The following is a 23,666-nucleotide window of genomic DNA, read 5'->3' as shown; positions in this document are numbered from 1 at the left end:
TATAATATATACAATAAAGCATAAACATTGAGAACTTCAGATCACTCTTATTAAGAATAAAGAAACAACAACCCTGGGAACAAGGTGGAATGACTCAAAGTCCTTGCAAATGTGGAGCTGTAAGTTCAGTCCTGAGTGGTGGCCAAGTGCAGCTCTGCTGTCTGGGACTCCTGATGCCACAACAGAGTGTGAGAACAACAGAGCTGAATCAAGTGTATGCAAACACCACAGCCAGAGTGAGAGCCTTTGTTGAGTCCTACAACTAAAGATGTGAGAGCATCACCACCAAGAATGTCACCTTCACTTAGCACGTGTGTGAGCACCACAGCAAACTCCAGTGGTACAATCAGAGTGTGTTTAAAAAGCAAAACTAAACAGGTACAACCCCCCCCAATGAGTATCTGAACACCACAACCATGCAATGTGAGATCCCCCAGGCATCTCAACAGCAAAACCAAAAAAAGGAAGGATTTTTTTGTTGTTGTTGGTTGGTTGGTTGGTTTCTGTTTTTTTATTTATTTTGTTTTGGGACCATACCCAGCAGTACTCAGGGATCACTCCTGATTGGCTCAGGGGACCATATGGGGTGCCACAGATCAAACCCAGGTTTGTCACATGCACTACAAGCATCCTAAAGCACCCTACCCACTGTACTATCTCTGGGGCCACAAATAAGGTATTTTTAAAATAACTGACACAAGAATTTTTTTAAGATTCAAAATATAAATGATTAAAATTCAGCAGTAATATAAAAATATAGTATGACTATAAAGTACTTTCAAACTTAATGATCATTCTTTTGAGACTGTTGTGCTTTAGAGCTCATATTTTTTTAAAAAATGCTATCCAGAAAATGGCACCATGTTCACAATTTGCTTAGTGTTTCTTAAGCAACTTCTCATAACAGTGTATAATAAAATTAACCAACATTTCAATCATCTATAGTACTGTATGCTGAATTTTTATTCACAATGTTGATGAGGCCTGGATAGTACCGTGGATAAGGTGCTTGCCTTGTACAGAGCCAACCTGGGTTTGATCCTGGTGACCCATATGGTCTTCTGGGCACCACCAGATGTGGCCCCCACAAAAAAATTAAATATGTTGGTCATTTCCTTTCCTGTTTATGAAAATGACAGACCAAAACAAATCCTCAAGGCGAGAGTGCTCACAGGGTGTAAATCTGGGCAGAGAGGCAGAAGTAAGTCATAAGCACTCCAAGATGTGGTGGGGGGAAAATGTTTTAAAGAAGTAAGATACTTCCAAGCAAGTCGCTAACCTTGATCCAATCCCCAGCTCTGCCAGGAATGATCCCTTAGGGTAGAGCCAAGAGTAAGTCCTGAGCTTAGCTGAGTGTGGTCAAAAAAAGAGGGCAACAATGCACAACCAAAGTCCTCAGAACCGTGGCTGGAGTAATAGCACAGCGGGTAGTGTGTTTGCCTTGCTCCTGGCCAACCCAGCTTCGATTTCCAGCATCCCACACAGTCCCCTGAGCACTGTCAGGAGTAATTCCTGAGTGCAGAGCCAGGAGTAACCCTTGTGCATTGTTGGGTGTGACCCAAAAAGAAAAAAAAAATACTCAAAACCTTTTAAAAATCTGTCTTCTGCCTTGTCGTGTCCTAAATCTGTACTCACTATAATGAAAACAATATATATTATATAGTCTAATAAAAACATTTACTATAAAATTAATAGAGTATGACTAGTTTCATTTTAAAGGTTTAAGGAAACAGAGAGATAGTTCAGTGGGCAGGATGCTTGCCCTGCACGAGGCCAACACAGATTTATTCCCCAGAGTTCCTCATGGTACCTGTGCAACACAAGGAGACAGTCCTGAATATGGAGCCAGGAGTAAGCCCTGACCACTGCTGGATGTGACCAAAAAAACCAAATGAACAAAAGTCTGTACATAAAGCATGCCCTAACATGCTATATACATACACTACTGACAAATTCCCTTTGGGAGTCACATGATACAATGAAAGAAGCTGTAGTTTGAGAATTCCATAGTCCTAGATTCAAACCTGAAGTCAACACTCTCTTACGAATCTTAGAACATCATTTCTCTTAAGTCATTTCTTCTCTTCTGTTTATAAAAGAGGAGAAAGATGACATTGTGCTATAAGACTCAGTATGATAATGAATGTGGGAGTTTCTGTAAACACTAAACCCAAAACCACTATTTGTCAGCACATTCTCATTTTTCTGAACTTAACTAAGAGGCATATAAAATATTCTCAACCCCTTGATATCTCTACCTCTAAGGAGTGATTACTGAATACAGAGCAAGGGATAACCAAAACAAAAACAAACAAAAAAAAACATCTACGACACTCAGGAGTAAGATCAAGACCTCATGCTTGCCCTAAGCACTTTCACATCATTATTTTTGTTTGGGTTTTTTGTTTGGTTTGGTTTTGTTTTTTTAGTCACCATGAAATAGTTACAAAGTTGTTCATAACTGAGTTTCAATCCTACAATGTTCCAACACCCATCCCTTCATCAGTGTACATTTCCCACCACCAAAGTCCCTGTTTCCCTTCCTCCCTCCCTCCTTCTCTCATGTCTCTCCCACTCCCTCCCCGCACTCCTTCCCTCCAACCTCCCCTTCCCTCCCCCTCCCCTTTTTCTTTTAATGGTTTGCAACATGGTTACTGAAGGGTTATGCATATCACTTTACCTCCTTTCAGTACCCAGTTCTTGACAAGCATGATCATTTCCTACCATCATTGTCATGGTGGTCCCTTCTCTGTCCTAACTATACTACCTGGCCCCCACCACCCCTTTGTGCCCTGTGGCAAGCTTCCTACCATGGACCAGTCCTCCTGGTACCTCATTTCTATTGTCTTTGGTTGATATTTTCCTACTATATTTTTTTATATATTCTGTAAGTGAGTGCAACCATTCTATCTGTCCCTCTCCCTCTGACTGATTTCACTCAGCATGATACTCTCCATGTGCATCCATGTATAAGCAAATTTCATGATTGCATTTCTTCTAAAGACTACATAATATTCCACTGTGTAGATGTACATTTCCTTATTGATCATCTGTTCTTGGGCACTTGGGTTGTCTCCAGATTTGGGCTATTGTGGATAATACGCACTTTCTACATCTTAGAATTCTCTTCCTGACCCTTTCCCACTGGAGATCTTAGAGGGAGACACTGGGTTTGAACAACCTTGGGCACGCCAAGAAAAAGCTTTATGTCACTAAGTCATCTTCTGGGCTCCTTCACTGTTGTTTTGTTTTGTTTAGTTATTAATCCCCACCTGGGGAAATTTTTTAAAAAGGAAACTGGGTCAAAGATAGGTAAAGGTAAAAGGTAAAGGCCCTCCCGTTGACCTTCGATTTGCTCGAGCAGGCCCAGTAACGTCTCCATTGGAGACTTTGTTGTTACTGTGTTTGGCATATCGAATACGTCGCGGGGAGCTTGCCAGGCTCTGCCGTGCGGGCGAGATACTCTCGGTAGCTTGCCGGGCTCTCCGAGAGGGGCGGAGGAATCGAACTCGGGTCGGCCATGTTGGCCGCTTGTAAGGCGAACGCCCTACCCGCTGTGCTATCGTTCCTGCGGGTCAAAGATAAGCACAAAATATACATTACTTTTTTTTCAGTTTGAGAGTCACACCCAGTGGTGTTGGATGCTACTCCTGGCTCATGCTCAGGGGTCATTCCCAATAGTGCTCAGGGGACCATGAGGTGCCAGGGATTGAACTCAGTCCTCCTAATGCTCAACCACTTATGCTATTTCTACAGCCTTGCAATGCTTTTTGAAATTATTTTAAAAGCTTATATAGTACAATAAAACTAAAACATAAAGGTATTCCAATTGGTAATGAGGAAAAGAATTTTTAAAAATCCACTGTCCACTGTCCTCCCATTGTTCATCGATTTACTCGAGCGGGCACCAGTAATGTCTCCATTGTAAGACTTCTTGTTACTGTTTTTGGCATATCGAATATGCCATAGGGAGCTTGCCAGGCTCTGCCGTGCGGGCAGGATACCCTCAGTCATTTGCCGAGCTCTCCGAGAGGGATGGAGGAATCGAACATGGGTCGACCGCATACAAGGCAAAGGCCTACCCACTATGCTATTGCTCCAGCCCCCCCATTGCTTTATGTTATGAAGCAATAAAATAAACAAAATGGGTTTTAAGACAGCATCCACTTCTGAAATATCAAACTAATACACATGTGCTCAAATGATTGGTACTCCACTGAATAAGAGTTTAAACCACAAATATTCTTGTTTTATTGGTTGGTAGTGATGTTGTTGCTATTTTAGAAGACAGGAAATGCATTTTCTTGGTTTTGGTTTCTATATTTAGTAATCTGGGTGCAATCAAAATGGGAAAAGGCAAGATGTCTCACAAAAATAATTGGGATTTTCCTATCCAACTGATGTAATTAGTTTCTTAGGTAAAATAATAACAGAATGCAGGGATTTCCAGGCATTTACAACAAAAGGAAAGCAAAGCTTCTTTAAAAGGAAAGAGATATGAAAATTCAAAATATGGGGCTGGAGCGATAGCAGAGCGGTAGGGCGTTTGCCTTGCACGCAGCCAACATGGCCGACCCAAGTTCAATTCCTCCGCCCCTCTCAGAGAGCCCGGCAAGCTACTGAGAGTATCTCGCCCGCACGGCAGAGCCTGGCAAGCTCCCCGTGACGTATTCGATATGCCAAACACAGTAACAACAAGTCTCCAATGGAGACGTTACTGGGCTCACTCGAGCAAATCGATGATCAACGGGAGGGCTTTACCTTTACCTTTATGAGCTAAAAAGTTCAGAAAAAAAGTCCCTTCTGACACTAGAGAAGGATAGTAGAGATGTGACCTAAATATATCATAAACTATTGCCTACTAGCAAGATAATTTAGAATGTTTAAATGTTGAAGTACAAAAAGCAACAACAACAACAAAAAGGATTAATAATCTGAGATGCAGCTTCTTCAATTCCATAGTAAAGATAACATTAAGATTCCTCTGAGAATCTACATGTATAACAGGAGTTAGAATCCCCAGAACAATGACTGGCCCACCACCATCTTCAGAAAACCTGGACTGGGGAGATAGTTCAAAGGGTCGGAGTGCATGCACTGAATGCTCAAGGCCCCAAAATCAATCCCAGAACTCCAAGGGCCACCAAGCATCACCAGGGTGACCCTGATGGTCTCAGTTACTCCAAAACGGAGGAGTATCATCAGGCCCATACCATCAGGCCAAATATCACCTGGAGCGATGCCTACAGGTGGCTGTAAACACACAGCCCTAAGAATTCAATATTTTTATTCTATCTTCCTTAATAATCACACCAAATCCCAGGGCTTTGAGAGTGACATATGCATATCCCGACTACCTCTGCAATGCCTCCTCCTCAGAACTATCACTGAGAAGATACCTAGTGTTTATTACCCTGAAGTACTAAACCACAATAGGCAGCCCCTATTCTTGAAAGATATACTTTACTCTCTCTAAATTCAATCATAATATCTAAATTCAACTATAATTCCCATATCATTAAAATGTTAGTAAGGGAAATAACTCAATATTACAGCACATGCCTCACATGTATAAGGCCCTAGGTTTGATCCATGGTGTACACACACACAAAATTTTAAAATATTCAATATTACTACAGAATCTCAAAAATCTTACCAATGTCAAACACAGATAAACAGCTGCAGTGGTTGGGGGGGTGGGGGAATGACTTCTTCAATGTTACAACAGAGCACTCCTTCCCTCACCAATATCCCAGAAATTTCTCTAAATTGGTGGGAATTGGGTATGTTTTCCTTCCCTGCTATGCAAATTAAGGATGTGCACACAGAAACAGAAATCGGTGCTCCCAGCTGGCCATAAAAGTCAAGACTGAAACTCAAAACATTTATCTTATGAGTAATAATAATGGTTCAATCTTCCAAACAGAAATTAAATAATGCAAGTGAAATATTATTAAATTACTATTTGTCTAATTCCAACTATAACATATAAGCTACTTTACAGATTTAACTGAATTTTATAAAAAAAAAAAAAACTGGGAAGTTAGCCCTAACATGTTTATTGGCAGGGCAGGAGGAGCAGGGAAATCTGAATTTTGAGGAAGCTATATTTATATAAGAACGTTTAGAAGCTAACTAAAACAAAAAAAAGGAGGGATAGTGAGATTAGAAAATATGTGAAGGAGAATGTTGTCTTGCTAGGCAAAAAAAAAAAAATCTATCTACATGACATTGCAGTTGCTAATGTTTTCAGAGTAACTATCTCTCTCATTTAATGTGTATTCTAAGTCCTGTCCTCTACCCAAAGCTCTGCCCTCCACAGGAAAATAAAGTAAAAACACAGCCCTAAGAATTCAATATTTTTATTCTATCTTACTTAATAATCACACCAAATCCCAGGGCTTTGAGAGTGACATATGCATATCCCGACTACCTCTGCAATGCCTCCTCCTCAGAACTATCACTGAGAAGATACCTAGTGTTTATTACCCTGAAGTACTAAAAAGGGAAAGGGAAAATTAACTTTTAGGGAACACTAGTTATACTCTTGATTTTTCACAAACCTATAAAATAGGTAAATATTATCCCCAATTTACGCATTACGGAAATAATGTTAAGTTACTTGCCAACAACACCAGAAAGAAAAGAGGAAGAGGGACTCATAACTGCAACACTGGTAATCAAGGGTTCCTCCCCAGAAACTATCACACAGGTGCCACTGAACAGCTGACCACTTTGACATATTGTTATTCTAGTTAAGCAGTTCTTAAAACGGTTATAGAGAAGATAAACCACCAAATTCTTCATTTTACAGAATCTATTAAGTATTAAGGCAATTCTCTAAGAGAAAAAGTAAGTGTTCCCAGAAGTGAATTTTGACTATTCACATTTCCCAATTCCCTCTCAACAGTCTCTAGCTCTAGGAATAATTCGATCACTTCCATTCTAGTATATGCTGTCATACCACTGTAGCATAGTTAATAAAAAAAAAAAAATTCAGAAAGTTACATTTCAAAACAAGATTTTCTATTAGCCTATAAAATCTTTCTGCAGGTCCATACATCTAAACTAATTTAATGAGCATTTGGTAATTTACCTGAAATTGTTGTTACCCCTATTAGTTTAAAAAGTTATTTTGTAGTCAGTTGTGAACTAAGTCTTGACTGAAGTGGGGGGGGGGGGGCAGGAGGGGGGGAGGTCCTAAACACATGTTAAATCTTTTAACTGAACTGGCTGGCGGGTCTCTGACAAAAATGAATGTGCTTGCATCATGAAATTGCCACAAAATGCCAAACATTTATTAAAACTAAAATACTCAGACCTGTAAATGAATATATCTTTTCAAACGGAAGTAGAATGTCCGAAAAATTAGCTTCTGGAGTTTTAATACTTGTGACAGTTCTTAAGGACCTCCGGAAACTACAAAATCACACCAAACTGAGCAGAGAGGCCTGCTCCAGCAACACTGGCGAGCTGTGGCTCTGCGCTAAGGCAGTCTTGCAAGTGTGAAGCCCTGGGCTTGATTCCCGCGCAAGCACCGCAAACCAGCCGAAAACACTCCTTTTTGTAAAGCAAAAATTCCTAACGCGGCAGGCAAAAAAATAAAAGCCCGCGACCGGACAGACATGTGCAGTCACTGGACGACTGCAAAATTCTGAACAGCGAAAACGTTATCGCGGCGCTTCCCTTTCTCGTGAAGGGTCCGAGCCAAAAATCACTCTTCGGACTCTAGGATTCAGGTGCGGAAACTCAACGAAAATCGCCGTCAGAGGATGTGGAAAACGAGACTCCCAGAACTGGGCCTCTGAGGTGAAAACTGCCCGGAGTTGGGGGGGGGGGGCACCAGAACCCTCGGGCGGCCGCGGGCCGGCCCGCCCCTCCCGCCGCCGCACCTGCCGAGGCCGCGCCGCCAGCGCCCCCTGCCGCCCTCCCCGCGGCCCGAGCCCGCTCCCACCCCCGCGCCCGCGCCGCCCCCAGCCCGCGCTCGCCCCGCAACGAGGCCGTGCCGCCTGCGGGCAGGGGCGGGGGCGCGCGGGCGCGCGGCAAGGCGGGGCCCTGCTGCCCGGCGCGGCCCCCGAGCTCCCGCCGCGGCCAGGCCGGAGCCTCACCTACCTACGCCGTATTTCTCTTCCTCCGTGGGGGTCCACATGGCCGGACCGGGCGCGGACCCGCGGGCTCCGGGGCCGGGCGGGAGCGCGGCAGGGGCGGCCGCGAGCCCGGCTGTGGCGCACCGCGAGCCGAGGCGGGGGCGGTCAGGCGGCGCGGGGCAGTAGGCGGCGCATCCCTCACAGGCCGTCCGGGATGCCGCCGCCGCCACGTCTAGACCGAGAGGCTCCGCGGGCGGCCCCGCACTCCCGGAATGCGCGGAGGAGGACTCGCCACCTGTCCGCGGCCGCCGCTCCCGCGCCGCCGCTCGCTTCCTCACAGCTCCGCTGCTCGGCTCCCGGCGCCGCCGCGCTCGGCTTGCCTCAGCGGGCTCGCAAAACGCCCGCGCATGCGCCACTCCCCGGCGCGCGGGGGCTCGCGCCGCCCGGGCTCGCGCCGCCCGAGCCCGCGCCGCGCGAACCCACGCGCCGCCGCCGCCGCCGCCGCCGCGCACCGGCGGAGGGAAATTCGCGAGAGGCGATTGGGTGTCCCGGTGGGCTATCGGGGTGGACCCGGGGTCCTGGACGGCAGCAGACGCTGGAGCAGAGGGAGTCGGGGACGACCGGTTCCCGCGTCCTGTGCCTCCTGCCACGCGCTCCAAAATCGCCGCGCGTCCCGTGTAGAGAAGGAGAGAGCATGAGCCAGGAAGGGGGGGCTGGGGGCGGGGGCAACGATGCCCTTTCTAGAACGATCCCAGTCTCTCCCACAGGCTTGTCATGGCCACAGCCCCTGAAAGAGCTCCAGAACTGCTCTGCCTCTCTATGACCCACAGCTTGGAGTCTGAATAGGAGAGCTGCAGATTGGCGTCCGTCCGTAGTCCTTCGTGAGAGAGCTCTGGGGTGCCTCAAGGCCCGAGGCCGCTGACGTCTCCTGGCTGGTCTCTGCGGTAGTTGTCTGGGACCTGAAAAACGAAAACCTGCCTTCCTAGCAAGGGAGTACTTCATCGTTAGGGTGCCATCCCGGGACACGGCCTCCTGCTTCCACAGCCATTCTGAATCTCTGACTAGGTTCCCCAATTTTTCCTTCTTTTTCTCACCCCGCTAAGAATCCGATGACTGTAATGCCTGAACCCCGGACAACCACTCATAAAAGACCAGGACAGATGTCTATCCACCTACATCTGGATCTCATGATGTTCCTCGCCCCAGTCCCTGCAGATCCCTTCATCTCTGTTACCAGTGCTGCGGAAACAAACCCTTCTGTAGTCCCTCACACACTTTCCCAGGCGAAGACAGTCCTCGTCCATGGCTGCACACTTCAGTTCAAGAGTGGGGGAGTTTCTAATCCGAACACGCCAAGGGAAAAAAGATCAAGGTGAGAAGGCCATATGATAAGTCTGGGCTCCTACGGTCCTGCTGCTTGTACTAAATTTAGTTCAAGCAAAGACATCGCCACTGTCTTGAAGAATCAAACTTCAACAAAACTGCTCCCGCTCTGTTATACCCGCAGCCTCTGCAGTGAGGCGTTTCTGAGGCTTTTGGTTCACACAATTGACAGCATCTCAAGACTCATGTACACACCCTCCCAGCATGGGAGCTGCCTCCCCTTCTCTCTACCGCTCTTGCTGCCTACTTCTTCTCATGATACCGCATCATAGCTGCTCCCTTTCATCTTGTTCTGGTCTACAGGTTCATTCCCTAATTCCAGGAACACACACTTTATCAATATTCTCATCTCCCATTCTCTCTCCTTTCTCAGTCTGAATTTGATTGAGTCATTCATTCCAAATCCCTTATTTCAACACAATTTGGAGACTTTCAGCCTTCAATAGTCTGGTTTGTGTCCTGTCACCTCAGAGAAAGGAGAAACTGTAAGCCCCGAAGTTCCTCAGACCATCATGACTCCAGACACAAAAATCAGCTATTTCCTGGTTTAAACTGGTCGTTTGTATACAGTATCTCGAAGCCTACCATCCTCTCTTGAAATTCATGGCTTCTCACCTTCCCAGGACCACTTTTCTTAGGAAAGAACCCCTGGTTAAAGCGATTTTTTCTCTCCAATGGAACAAAGAAATCAAATGTTTCCACGGTACACATTTTAAAAGCCCTGTTCCCTTTTTCAGAGACAAAGATCACCCTTCATTTAATTTTGTCCCCCACAGAGTCTAATATAGTGCCTGCCACCTAATAGCTCTTCAGTATATACTCTTGGGTAAATGGTCTGCCTGTTTAGCTTGAGACCAGAATGAAATAGGTTGGAGAAGAGAACTGGAAGATTTACTCCAGCAAATTACAAATCTCCAAATTTGGAAATGATTTTAATTAAAGTAAATTTACTTGATATAGGGCACACTGGCTTTAATTTAAAATCCACTGAGATGTGTTATTTTGTAGCTATATCAAAGATAAACATGATGGAACAATTTATCTAAAAATCAAAGATGTTTTCGGTTTGACTTAACATGTCACTATTTTGGGTTAAACTCATTACCTCAGATAATAAATTCAAACCTGATGAATGAGGAAGGAATTACGTTTTAAGCATGATATGACTGGCGTTTATTGAAAGTAGTCCATAATCAAACAGATTTTTATATAATGTACAAGACATGCAGACAGTATCATTTTTTTCTCTTAAATGAAACCTAAATTAATCAATTTTTAATAGAAACAAGCTCTGTCATGATAAATACCCTACAGCTCCTTTGGCAAATGAGACTGGCCCTTTACAAAGCCCAACGAGCTACATTTCATATCTTCTATCTTTGTCTTCTGCTGCCTGGAGAATCAGAGAGCAGCATTTTAAGAGACAGCCAGTCTGATGACTCAGCTCATAAAACAATGTGTGGCCACAAAGATGATGTTTATCCAGGAGCATCCTGGAGGCTCATGCTTCTGAAGTCAGCAAGCAGTGGGCAAATAACACAAGATGCTCATTTGACTCCCAGGAGTTTTTGGCCATGTTGCCAAAGCAGTGGTAACTTCCCTCTCCCAGCAATTAATCTTATCTGATGTTTGTTGAAGCAGAGTGTTAGGGAAGCTTCAGAGGAAAGTTGCGGTATAATGATAATCCATGCAATATTACGTGAATGTGCTGACATTGTACTTCTCTTGATCAGGAGGCACATGCAGCAAGAGCGTATGGCCATATGCATCCCAAGGGCAGGAGAACAGGAGAATTAAAAAAAAAGTGTTCCCTAGCAAGGGTCCTCTAGTACTTTTTTGTTTTAGTTAATAAAACATGTACAAAGCTACTTTTCCCAAATGCAGAGAGATACCAAAACTAGTCTCACTTCACCACCATTTCTTATGTTTCTCCAAAGCAACTTCTTTTAGGAAAATTCCTCTCAGGAGGCAGCATTAGTATAAACGGCTAACAAAGTAGATTAGCAAAGAGATGGCTGACAAAGTTAGGGTCTTTTCAGGTGAAAAGACCTAAGTGACTAAGAAGATATTATTAGAATTTTGCTTTAAAATTTGTTGCATCTGAATATCTTTGCAGTGGGGAGGAGTTAAGGAAGAGTGTGAAAAAGAGACAGATTAAGCAGTGAAATATTTCATTATTTTCTCTCGAATGACAAACTTTAGCCATCTGTTCTTATTTTATCAACCCATTCAAAATATTATTAAAATGCACACTCCTTATAGTTAGCCAGGGTCTTTCAATAGAAAAAAGACCAAAGGATCCCCGATTTCAACCCCTGAAGACTGATTTGGCATTTTTGCATGGGCTGTATGCCACCACGAAAAGATACGTCATAGACGCTGCAGCACATCCTTCCTGCCCACTCAAGACTGTTAGCTACCTGGAGACAGTACGAAGCTACATTTGTATATACTTAAATGGGGTTTGTTTTTGCTGCTGGTTTTGGGTTTTTGATTTTTGGAGTTTGGGGTGTTTTGTTTTGTTTTGCATCTTCAGTGCCTAGCCTAAAAAAGGATCTGACAAAAGATCTAATACATAGTAGGTGCTCACTAAATATTGCTTGAATAAATTATTTAGCAAATGATTACTTTCATTTTATTTCTAGAAAGTCGTGTCTTTATCCCAACAAAACTTTGTTTATCTGTTTTCTGGTCAAGAAAATGGGAAGTAATAAATTGAAAAACAGAAACAAGGTATCTCCTAGAAGGAAGGGCAAGTAGATACAAACTTGGCGTTACTTAGTTCTCTTTTCCCTTTGGGGGAAATAACTGTGCCCTTGAATTTCTATACTAAGTCACCAAGGAGGAATTGAAATTAAAAACCTTGGAGAGTAATTAGCAACAAAACGTTCTAATGTCAAGAAGTGAATTTTATGGGACCATATTTGTAATATTAATTGGGCCTCTGTGTAGCCAAATGGTGAAATTATTGCTCCAATAAAAATAGACTCAAAAGATAAAAACAGCCCAAAATAGCACAGATATTGCAAAGCAGGACAGAGGTAATTTCTCTACACATAAAAAGCAACCAATTGAAATGCCTTCACTGATTCACTTGAGTTAAATGCAAAATAAAGCCTGTTTGTTTGGTGTAGCACTACCTACCCCATGTTTGAATTAGAATGGGTATGGGGATAGAGAAGGAACTGAGACTTTATGCCCATAGTCTCATTATTGTCACCTTGAAATGTGAGATATATTAATTATTTCTTCATTGAATATTTATTGAGCACTTATTATGGACCAGATCATCGAAGAGGTTCACATTCTTTCCTGTCAGAGTTTGCCATCTAGCTGAGATGGGGATGAGAGGAGACACATTAAACCAATTATCACACAAGCAAATCTCTAATTAGAGACATAAGTACTAGGACAGGAGTACAGCAGACAAAGGGAGCATCTGCCAAGGGGCCTGACCTAATTTGGTATGTCAGGGAAGACTTCCTGGAAGAAATGATATTTGAACTGGAACCTGATGATGCAGACAAATGAGCCAAATAAAGAAGGAGAGAAGGTGCTCTAGGCAGAGGAAGCAGCATTAGGGGAGATAAACCTGGAGAGGAAGGAGCCTGATAAAGTTAAAGGAATAGAAATGCTGTAACCAGGATGACATAATGAGTGAGCAAGTAAGCAGCAAGTGGAGAAGATGGAGCTGGAGTGGGACACAGTACTAGGTCAAGAGGCCTTTCTGGATCTATGATGTTAGGAACCAACAACTATTATCAGGATGTGGGTTATAGCAGAGATGAGAAACTGTGTGAAAATCACACCCCTCAAGGATCCAGAGCAATAGTACAGCAGGTAGAGCACTTGTCTTCTATGCAACCTACCTGGCTTTAATCCCTGACACCCCATATGGCACCCTGAGCACCACAAGGAGTGATACCTGAGAGTAGAGCAAGGAGTAAGCCCTGAACACAGTGGGGTGTGGCCCCAAAATAGAACAAAATAAATAAATAAAATCACATTCCTCAGAGAGATCTTGGGCTTTAGGGGGAGTCTATCTAGGCAAAGGCTGCCATCTCTTGAGTCCTGAGATCAGAGGCACCATTGCACATGTCCCATGTTCAAAGCATTCTACAAAGGACATGCAGAGTCACACCTCATCAGAACCACTCCAGTCTTCTCTCTATTCCTCCTGACTCCTGATTTTCCTTGATTTTTAAGAATGGCCATAGACTTAACCCTCAATTCCCAGGATCAGAGCAGAAGGGCAACTTAATACTTGATGGAGCCAACTCTTCTGGGCTCCACTGCTTCATCTGAGATCTCAACAATTGCTTATCAACCCAAAGACTCGGATCCAGGGGAAGAACATCACCAACTATGCCAAAAAACAACTGGTCTTTAAACCAATTGGAAAAAGGAACATTTAATAAAGGATATATTTTCTTTTAAAACATTTTGTTGGTGGTGGTTGTGGCTTTTTTTCTTTTTGTTTTGGGGGCACAGTCAGCAATGCTCAGGAGTTACTCCTGGCTCTGCACTCAGGGATTTCCTCCTGGTGGTACTCAGAGGACTATATGGGATGCTGGGAATCAAAATCCAGATTGGCCACATGCAAGAAAAGTACCTTTTCTGCTGTACTATCTCTCCTGCCCATTTTCTCTTAAGTCTTAAAAGGGGCCAGAGAGATAGTAAAAGGGGTAAAGCCCTTGCCTTGCATGCAAATGACCCCAGTTTGATCCCTGACACAGCATATGGTCCCTGGAACATTGCCAAGAGTCACTCCTGAACATAGATCACAGCCCCTGAGCACTGCCAGGCACAACCCAACACCATTTCCAATCTTCAGAGCCCTTCTCACAAAAACCTACCTTGTATGCATACTTAGAACATTCAGGACCCTGACCTGCAGAGCAGCAAGATCATTGCTTCTTGTCATCACTTGTCACCCTAAGAATAACCCTAAGAATGAAGACTATTTTGTTCTCCAATTATCACTGAGAATGATAGACCAGAATTTATAATGTGCTATCATGAATTATAGAATGATGAGGGAAGTGATCCTGATATGGAAACTTGTAATGACAGGAGCTTTAGAAATTTTTCATAAGAATTCAACATAGGTGGCCCCCACCAAAACCACACTGATTCAACTGGCACATACCCACCCCCCCATCTCTTCCTCCTGCCGATTGACAATCCGTTGAAGTTTTAAGTAGTCTAACAACAGCAAATAGGACTTGAAGGTTCTGAGTCATATCTAGCTATAGACATTTCCCAACTGGATAACTCATGTCAATTAACTTATCCTCTCTGACCCTCTGTCTAGTGCAGATAATGTTTTCATATCAGGGATGTTTATAAGGATAATGCCTGTAAAGTTCTCAGCACAGAGCCCAGCACTGGATAAAGGTTCACTCAACACTGGAACTCAGTCCCTTCCCCACACAGGCTAAGGTTGCTTTCCAGAAATACTGGGTCTCTTTGTACTTGGGGAACCTGCTTCTCTTCCAAGCAGATCTGTAAGAGCTGGTCGGTTGCCCTCATTCAGCTACACAGGCTTTCTGCTTCTATCTCTCCCCAGCCAGCACTTAGCTCTGCACCAGTCCCTTCTTTCTATTTAACACCAAAAGGTATTGATTTCCCTGAGCTATTTCCATGATGCAACACCCCTGAGAACTACATTTCCCATCAGTTTTTCTTCATGACCATCCTCTCCACTGTTAATAGCCATACCCCCACAGGATCCTCAGCTACCAAGGCTTAGATCTGTTTCATTTTGCACTAGTTTAAAGGTCATCCATGAATTTCTCCCCATTATTGTACTGGGTCTTGTCACACAGACACTCTCTCTTTCTGTGTGTGTGTGTTTTTCATGCATTAGTCACAGTCTTGCTCTCAAATTAAATATTCCGCGGTGGTTATTTTTAGAGAAAGCTTTTCTAAATCTCTGCGGTGCAATGATGTGTGCGCACCCACAGCTCTGGAATCCAGGCATTACCAGGTGGGCTCCAAATTATGTGAGAACTCGAATTCTTCTAGAAAGTGGCATCCTATGTGGAACAGTGGAGTGTGCAACCTGGTTATGTCTGAAGAATCTCCTTCCCAGTCAAAAATAATGAATCCCCCAGGCCTTGGATGTTCTGATCATTCACCAATAAGTCTCATAAAGGCCTGAAGAAGGCTCTTGGATCAATTGTGAGTTAAGGAAAGTATGTCTGTGCCATCCCAACTATTTGTTTGACTTTCTCCTCATTCCTAGTACAAGGACACCAAGAGTAATTGTACCCCCACCACACCCCCTAGGAAGCCAGCTCTCAAGAGGCTTATTCCCTTCCTGATTGATGTCTAGTGAATGGTCATGGTAACATCCCTGTCTGGTCCCACTGGGTGTCTGTCTTCCCAGGTGACCATCAATAAAGAAATGAGGTCTTAAGAACAAATTTGCAGGGACTGGAGAAAGACTACAATAGGTAAGGTGCTTGCCTTGCTCACAGTTGACGCGAGTTCAATTCCCATACCACACATGGTCCCCTGAGCGGTGCCGTGAATAACCCCTAAATACAGAGTCAGATGTAAGTCCTAATTACCACCAAGTATGACTCAAAAATATAAATAAGTAAATAAAAGGAACAAAATTTCAGACTTAGGGGCTGGAGCAACAGTAAGCTGGTTGGATATTTGCCTTGCACATGGCTGACCTGGATTCAATCCTCAGCACCCCATATGGTCCCGAAACCTACCAGAAATGATCTCTGAGAGCATATATTGCTAAAAAAATTGTTTGTTTTTTTAATTTAAAAAAATACTCCCAGATATGGCCTACCCCCCAAAAAACAAAAAATAAATATTGCAGACTTAGTTGGGGTGGGTATGCATAGAGAAGGTGAGATTTGCTAAGAATAAGTCCTCTTCACCTACACAAGCTCTATGCATATAAAAAAAAAACTGTGCATGCCTTAGTTTCAAGGAGCTCACATAGATTGCAGCAACAAAGCCCACAGAAAATAATGAGACAGGATTTCTCTACAGAGTTGGGGGTAGATTTCTCGCATCCTTATGCTTTTCTCCACCGTCTATAATACCATTCACCCCAAGCAAGTGATAGTGGATGGCAGGGAGGGGAGGGAGGAAGGGTGATGGGGAGGGGGAGGAACCTAATCCTGAGATACTATGTTCAGTTTACTTAGTTTTATTTTTATTTATTTACTCATTTATTTATTTTGGTTTGGGGCCATATTGCTCTGCTCTCAGAGCTCACTGCTGGCTCAGGGGAGCCAGGAATTGAACACAGGTCAGGTGTGTGTAAGGTAAGTGCCCTACTTGCTTATCTCTTCAACCCCCCCAAGAACTTAAATGATGATATTCAGATCATTATACATACAAGAGTAGACTTTTTGTGTGGCATTTCCCAGAAAAGTGGTTCTATCTGACCCCTGCCAACAACTTGGCAAGTAGATGTCACTAATCCCCGAAAATGTGAAGTTCTGTGAAAAGAGATGGAGAGAAAATTCCATTCACGTAGATATTCAAAATAACCTGATAGCCAGTCATAGTGGATGAATTGTTTGAATATGAAATGTTATGTCAGGCAGTTTTATGCAAACAGCAACAATAAATGCTATAAATCAACTTGGAGAATGTCTCTTATGTAACATTCAGTAAAAATAATCAGGTCTAAAACTGTTGACAGCATGGTTCTAATCGTGTGAAAATAGCTGCATGTGGAAACAAACCAGTGTAGAATAAACCAAGAAGTGCAACCTGCCCTCTCCTTTTCAAATTCCCAATGAGTATGTATTGTTTTTATGACACTTGCCACTATAAAGCAGCGCAGCTCTCTCATGAAAATAACACATATATGGAGATGGAACTGGGCTGTATTGATTTCCCAACACTCCGGAATTCACCCTCTCACCTTCCTTGGAGCTCATCCCTCCTGGGATAAACATGGAGGATTTTTGAGATCTTGTGATAGAGAGCCAGAGACAGCATTGGGCATGGATTTTTGTGCCTTCTGTTCTTTCACTCCCTCTCTTTCTCACCCACCTTGTCATGGGTATCATGTATACTCATGTCTATTCAAGCCCTGGCTGGTCTGAGGCCTAACTTCTAGAGGAAAGACACACTTTTCTTTTTCACCAACATCAATGAGGACATTGATCCTTCACAGACGCCTTGAACTCCTTAAGACTCTTCACTAAGTGTGTAGAGAAAGGCTCTCCTTCATGCACTCACTGCTCCCACCACAGCTCCCTCCTCTTTAAGTGGGCTTTCAGTTCTATCATTCCACTGAAATGCCCATTTTAAAGCCTGTATGAATAAGTGTTTATGATGCAAAATCTAGTGTTTGTTACTCTATCCTGCTCCACAGCATCACACATTGGTAGCAACTCCTTTCTTGGAACATTGCTTCAAGAGACTTCTGAGAAATCGTGGTATCTTGGTTTTCCTCCTATCTCACTGTTCCCTCTTAGAATGCTTTCCTAATTCCTTCATATCTCCCCAGTATATGCCCCAGAACTGAGACACCCTCCCACTTCACACTGCACCATCTGCCCTCTTGTTGGATTGTATGACTTTGGATTCATGCCGCCTTCCCAATACCCTGGGTGTCTAATATTATCTTTAAACTGATCAAAGCCATTCCTCTCCACCTAATCTTTTCATCTCAAGAGACATCACCTCCATCTCCCCAGCAGTCCAAATCAGTACTCTTGATGTCTCTCTCCTTTCCCCATGTCCGTTCCACAATGTTTTCTGTGATTCTCCAACTCCAAATACCTCCCATACCTCCCCTCATCCCAAGTCAAACCACCTCACTCCATCACTGAGACTCTGCAACTTCCTAGTTCGTGTCTGCTTTCACTTTGGCCCCTACAGTTCTTCCTGGGTAGCCAGAGGAAAACTTTCCTTTCCCTTCCCCTTTATGGTTGCTATTATTGTTCATGTTCTGGTTGCTACAATGACTGAGTCACACACACTTGGTTACGATGCTCAGCACTTGACTGTGGTGCCATCTGGAGATGGCATTTTTTTTCTTGTGATGCCAGGGATCCCAAATGATGATGCCGCCAGGATGGCTTTTGATGTGAAGAGTGGTGTCAGGGATCATGTAAGCATGGCCTCATACTTACAAGTTAGGTGTTTTACCACTGGGCAATTTCAGGCCACAGAGGATTTTTTGTTTAGTTTTGTGGCTACACCCACTGATGTCCAGGACTTACTCCTGGCTCTACACTCAGTAATTACTCCTGGCCTCCTTTGGGGACCTTATGGGATGCAGGGGATTGAACCTAGTTTGGCTGCAAGGAAGACAAGTGACCTACCCACTATACTATTGCTTCAGCCCCCAGAGGATTTTTAGAAGTGTGCATTACAGTATGTCATTCCTCCAGCCCCAAGAAACAAAGCCCCAGGCATTCACTCAGTCTTACTCTGCTCTTATCGCTGCTATTCCACATTGTCCCAGTCAGTGCACAGGCAGAAAAATAAAGGAATAAAGATTGAAGAGGAAAAAGTGACAAAGTCTTTATTCACAGATAACATTATTGTGAAAATTGTAAAAAAATTATAGAGTCAAAAAGTCAGTTTAGCAAAGTCATAAATGTAGATTCCATATAAAAATAAATTATATTTTCAGAAACCGGTAATAAGCTATTATAAAATTTGCATCTAGAACTAAAAATACTAGGGATTAATGTAATGCAAGATGTGTAAGATCACAAAATATTGGAGAGAAAAATTAAAGAAGACCTAAATAAACAAAAATATATGCCACATGTTCATGGATTGAATGTAATAAAGACAACATGATACTGGCAAATACATAGACAACCAGTGAGCCAATGGAAGGTAAAAAATTCCAGAACTGGAACCACAGATATTAAAGCAAGCGTTTTTTTTAATGGGTGCCTTGGCACTCCAAATTTAGGACCACCTCCAGGGATCCTTCTTTTGTTCACTCTCCAGCTACTAACATTCTATATGACCTTGGATGAGTCAGGTGACCTTTGACCACCTTATTCCCAGAGAGCAGAGCCTAGCTGCCTGCTCCTTCCCTCAGCTTCCTCCTACCCACTGCAACCTTGCCTCTGGGCAACCCTCCCAGCTTCAGGTCTGCAATGCTTGCTTCACAGAGTTACATCTCTAAAGAAACCAACCTCATTTCCGCCCAAAACTGAAGGAAGAAAACCTGAAGACCAGGCATGAAGGATGCCTGTTCCAGGAAGAACATTTAGGGTCCTGTCATCATCTATTGCAGTACTCCCAACCCTGGCACCAGGCCTTACATTGACTCCTGGGCTGATGTGAGCAGACTCTGACTCCTTTCAGCTGAGATTAACATGTGTGACAGTTGCTAAGAATCTTTGCACTACTCCCATTTCAGGCTCTCCTGCTGAAACATTCACATAACTCCAGTCAGACTGAACCCCAGTTAGGAGCTAAGAAGAATCAAATTCCTTGGGCCTATCTCTCTAGTATCTTCCTTCAGAGGTGAGTTATGACTTCCTGTCTGTTCTCAGTGTGGAAACAGACTTGCTCACTGACTGTGCTGATGTTAACAGCTCAAGTTTTACATCCAGTTTAATGGGTCCAACTTATTACCAACAACAATATGTTAAAAAAAACCGTCTCTAGAACCAGAAAGATAGTAGAATGGGTAGGGCATTTTCCATGTACACAGGTTCAATTCCCAGCATGCCATATGGTTCCCTGAGCACTGCCAGGAGTAATCCCTGAACACAGAGCTAGGGGTTATCCCTGAGCGTTGCCGGTTGTGGCCCCCTTTGAGGAGGGGTTTCCTAAATCTGTCTTACTGTTGTTGACCAGATCCTCCTCTGTCTTACCTGTATCCTCTAACAGTCTTTGCCTGCTCCATTGCACTGCCCATGAGGCCCTGCTTGGCAGGTGCCAGAGAGAAGAGTGACCACGTGAGGAGGTGATGAGCTAAATCAAACCAGCTCTCTGACTGCAGCTTTCCTCCAAAAGATAGCCTTGTTTCTGGAAGCACTCAGCCTGTAACTCAATACTTCCATGCAAACAGTCCTTTCCCTGTCTCTTGAAGGAGGTGACATTTTCAGAACCCACAGCATGCTGAGAGCTCTGTGGGGTGCAGTGCCTCACCTTTCATGGTCTCATAGTCTGGGGTACGGTGGGGGGAGATGCCAGTCTATGAATAGGTTCCAAACTCATCTACAGGAAAATGCTCTGTCCTTGAACTATTCTTAGAGGTATCTGGCACTCCCTCGCAGAGGGTTGGAAGATCACCCAAAGAGCCCTTTCTCTGGAAACCAGAGGCATAGAAAACCTGGGGATATATTTGTGACACCTTGGCCATGCTAGCGCAGCCAAGGGGTCAGAAAGGTTTAGTACACTTTGGGCAGAGAAAACTTCCTATTGGGGTGGAAATTATAGGTCCACATATTCCAGGTTCAGACCCTTGCCTAGCTCTGTACTACATGCAGGCAGCTGAACACTTACAGCTGCCTGCATGAATACTACATGCAAGCAATTGATATTCTGGTATCATCCAAACCTCAGTGACCTCATCTGCAATATGGGAATAACCCTTGCCTATGAAATCTGTTGAAAGCACAGAAATATAAATAAGATCATATACAAACTAACCCAAGTTCACACTAGGTAGTGCTCAAACATGCCCTCCAAGGGAGGCCAGCCTCAGAACCAAGCACTCATTTGACCTTTCTTTAGTGAGCTCTTAGCCCCAGCATCTCAACAAGGGAGACATGACCCATGAATCTCGGTCCCATCATCTGGAAGTGAGACACTACCTCCCCACCGCAGACAGTGAAGGAGCTGCTCTCTGCCCTGTTCTCAGGGCAGAGTCAGTGGAAAAAGAATAGTCTTGAAGCCATTTCACTATGACAAAGCCCTGTCATGGACTTTGGCAAACCATGTAGCCATTCTTTTTTGGGGGGATGGGGTGGGGTGGGGCGGGGGTGACACACTCAGTGCTCAGTGGTGCTCAGGGCTTACTCCTGGCTCTGTGCTCAGAGACCACTCCTGGTAGAACTTGGGGGACCATACAGGGTGCTGGGGATCAAACCTAGGTCAGCTGCATGCAATACCCTACCTACATGTAATCTTCAACCCCAAGCTATACTACATTCTGAGCCTTGGTTTTCCAGTGCTTACCAACAGGATTTGTCTGGTGAAGTGATCTGCAAACTTTTGAAAGTGCTTAAACTCTTGTTCAAATTAAAAATCAGGAGATAGATAAAATAACTCTGTTGGAAGTAGAATTGGGGTGTTCTAAGATTCTACAACCACGTCCTAGGGGCCTGGAGAGTCCAGTGCTAAAATATCTGGCCCTTGAGTTGGACTCTGACACTATAGGAGTCAAAGACACTGAGAGTATGAGGAAATAGTGCCTATATATTACCATTTTTGAAATAAAATAGTATGTAATGGCAGGAGTATGGACATATTCAATGATTCCAAAGACAGAAGGTATAGATAAAAGAGGTCAAAGTGGTAGAGAATAGTGTGTTGATCTTACTAAAATACAATGACTTGTGAATTACCCCTTGGAGATTTCCAGAGACAACTGGAATGGAACTAAGTAGGACGCATCCTAAGTAAGGCGCAGATAAAATAATAACTTGTTTGTTACTGAAAACTGATTTCATATCGAAAGTTTTCTTAGAGGGGCCCAATAAGATCTAAGTCACAGGAATAAGAATACTGAAGTGCTTATGTAGGTATAATTAAGGGGGAAAGTACAGCTTATCTGATTTAAAGTATCAATCTTGTGCTTTCATTACTTATCTGACAATAAATAATGTGATATTTCCTAACAAATTTATTTTCAGATGAGAAAAAAATTGATATCCAATTCAGGCCCTGATCTCCAACTCAGGCCACCTGAAAATAAAGGCCAAAGCAACAAGTACAAGGCAGTCAGATTGTTTGAAAAGCTGAACCATAAACCTGTTATTATCTCCAATAGAGTGAGTGATCTTCATGGGCACAGGGGACTGCATCTACCATACAGAAGACTGCCCTTAGGCATGATGAGAGGGGCTGTCATGGGCACCCCACCCTGACTTACTGCAGAGGAAGGGACAAGGCAATCTGACACCTCCTTACCAGGCGCCTCTCCCCATCTTTTAGACCAACCTGTTGTCCCTGCTTCACAAGGGCCATTTCTTCTCTTCCTCTGTGTCTTGTTTCACTCTGTACCTGCCAGCAGGAATGTCCTTTCCCCAAATCTCTGTCTATTCAATGCGACTTGCCCTTCAAATTCATGCTGTCACCTGCAGGAAGCTTTCTGTGATTTTCCCCAGCCAAGCGCAGCCTTCTTCCTTCAGCCCTCGGGAGAGAAGGTAGCTCAGAATTGTGCACTGTGTCTCCAGCTACGTGAAGGCCATATGAAGACTAAATGAGTTGATCCAGCAAAGTGCCAGAACCATAAAAGCCCACAGCAGGCACTCAGGAAGCAGCAGCTATTGATTTTACTGTGACCTCCCGCATTACTGAGCAGCACAGCACGTTGGTTCCCCCACCCCCTGCTCAGGCACACAGTAGGTAGCGAGTGCTCACCCCACTGACCAGCAGGTGGCCCCACACCCCAATTAACCTGCCCTGAGCTGGTCTGAAAGCCAGGAAGGTGGTTTTCTTGACTCACCAGCTGCCTCTTCTTGGTCAGGGGAGACAAAGCTGGCAGAATTGACCAAGTCCCAGCAGACACTTAAGCTGCATTGATAGCCAAGACTTAAGAGAATAACAGCCTTTCTTCCTTCTCTACCCAGCTCCATTTTGTGACGCATAGCCCATTTAAGAGATAAGAAAACTGAGGTCCAGCAAAATGCATCATCTGCTTGGAACTGTAGAGCATGCTCACAGTGAATCAACTACTGGTAGCTTGCCTACCAAGAGTGCCAGCAGATCTGGCCCTGCTTAATCAGTGTCTCACTTTATTAAAGGAAACCTCAAAAAGTGGAATAGCCTTCCCCAAGTCCTCATGTAAACTAAAGTACAGCTCTCCCATCTCTAAATGAAATAAACTCACTACATACAGGGTAGGAGGAGGGTTTCCCAGACCCTTTCCTGCCTGCTGGCCTAGATTCCAAGCACTGAACTTGCTGACTGCCCCATCAGACAAAGGGTAGAATCTGAGTGTAGGGGCAGCTATAAAAACCCACTGGAAATACCAGGCTCAACCCAAAGCAGTCAAATTGGGAAGAG

General features: G+C 44.0%; 1 protein-coding gene across 5 annotated transcripts in view; it reads right to left on the bottom strand.

Annotated features, from left to right (window-relative positions):
- DOCK3 (dedicator of cytokinesis 3) overlaps nt 1-8,520 on the bottom strand; it is a 467,343-nt gene extending 458,823 nt beyond the window's left edge. For 4 of the 5 annotated variants that reach the window (XM_056129948.1, XM_056129950.1, XM_056129951.1 and 1 more), the window contains exon 1: nt 8,113-8,520. In XM_056129948.1, the coding sequence (XP_055985923.1) occupies nt 8,113-8,149 (37 nt within the window). In that variant the 5' untranslated portion in view covers nt 8,150-8,520. The remainder of the gene's footprint in view (nt 1-8,112) is intronic. The other variant, XM_056129949.1, reaches the window with a different exon arrangement.
- Nucleotides 8,521-23,666: the final 15,146 nt, after the last annotated feature.

The sequence above is a fragment of the Sorex fumeus genome, unplaced genomic scaffold (assembly GCF_029834395.1).
Source record: "Sorex fumeus unplaced genomic scaffold, SorFum_2.1 ptg000072l, whole genome shotgun sequence".
NCBI classification, from domain to species: domain Eukaryota; kingdom Metazoa; phylum Chordata; class Mammalia; order Eulipotyphla; family Soricidae; genus Sorex; species Sorex fumeus.
The sequence above is the reverse complement of the archived record's forward strand: the minus strand, read 5'-3'. Positions and strand labels throughout refer to the sequence as shown.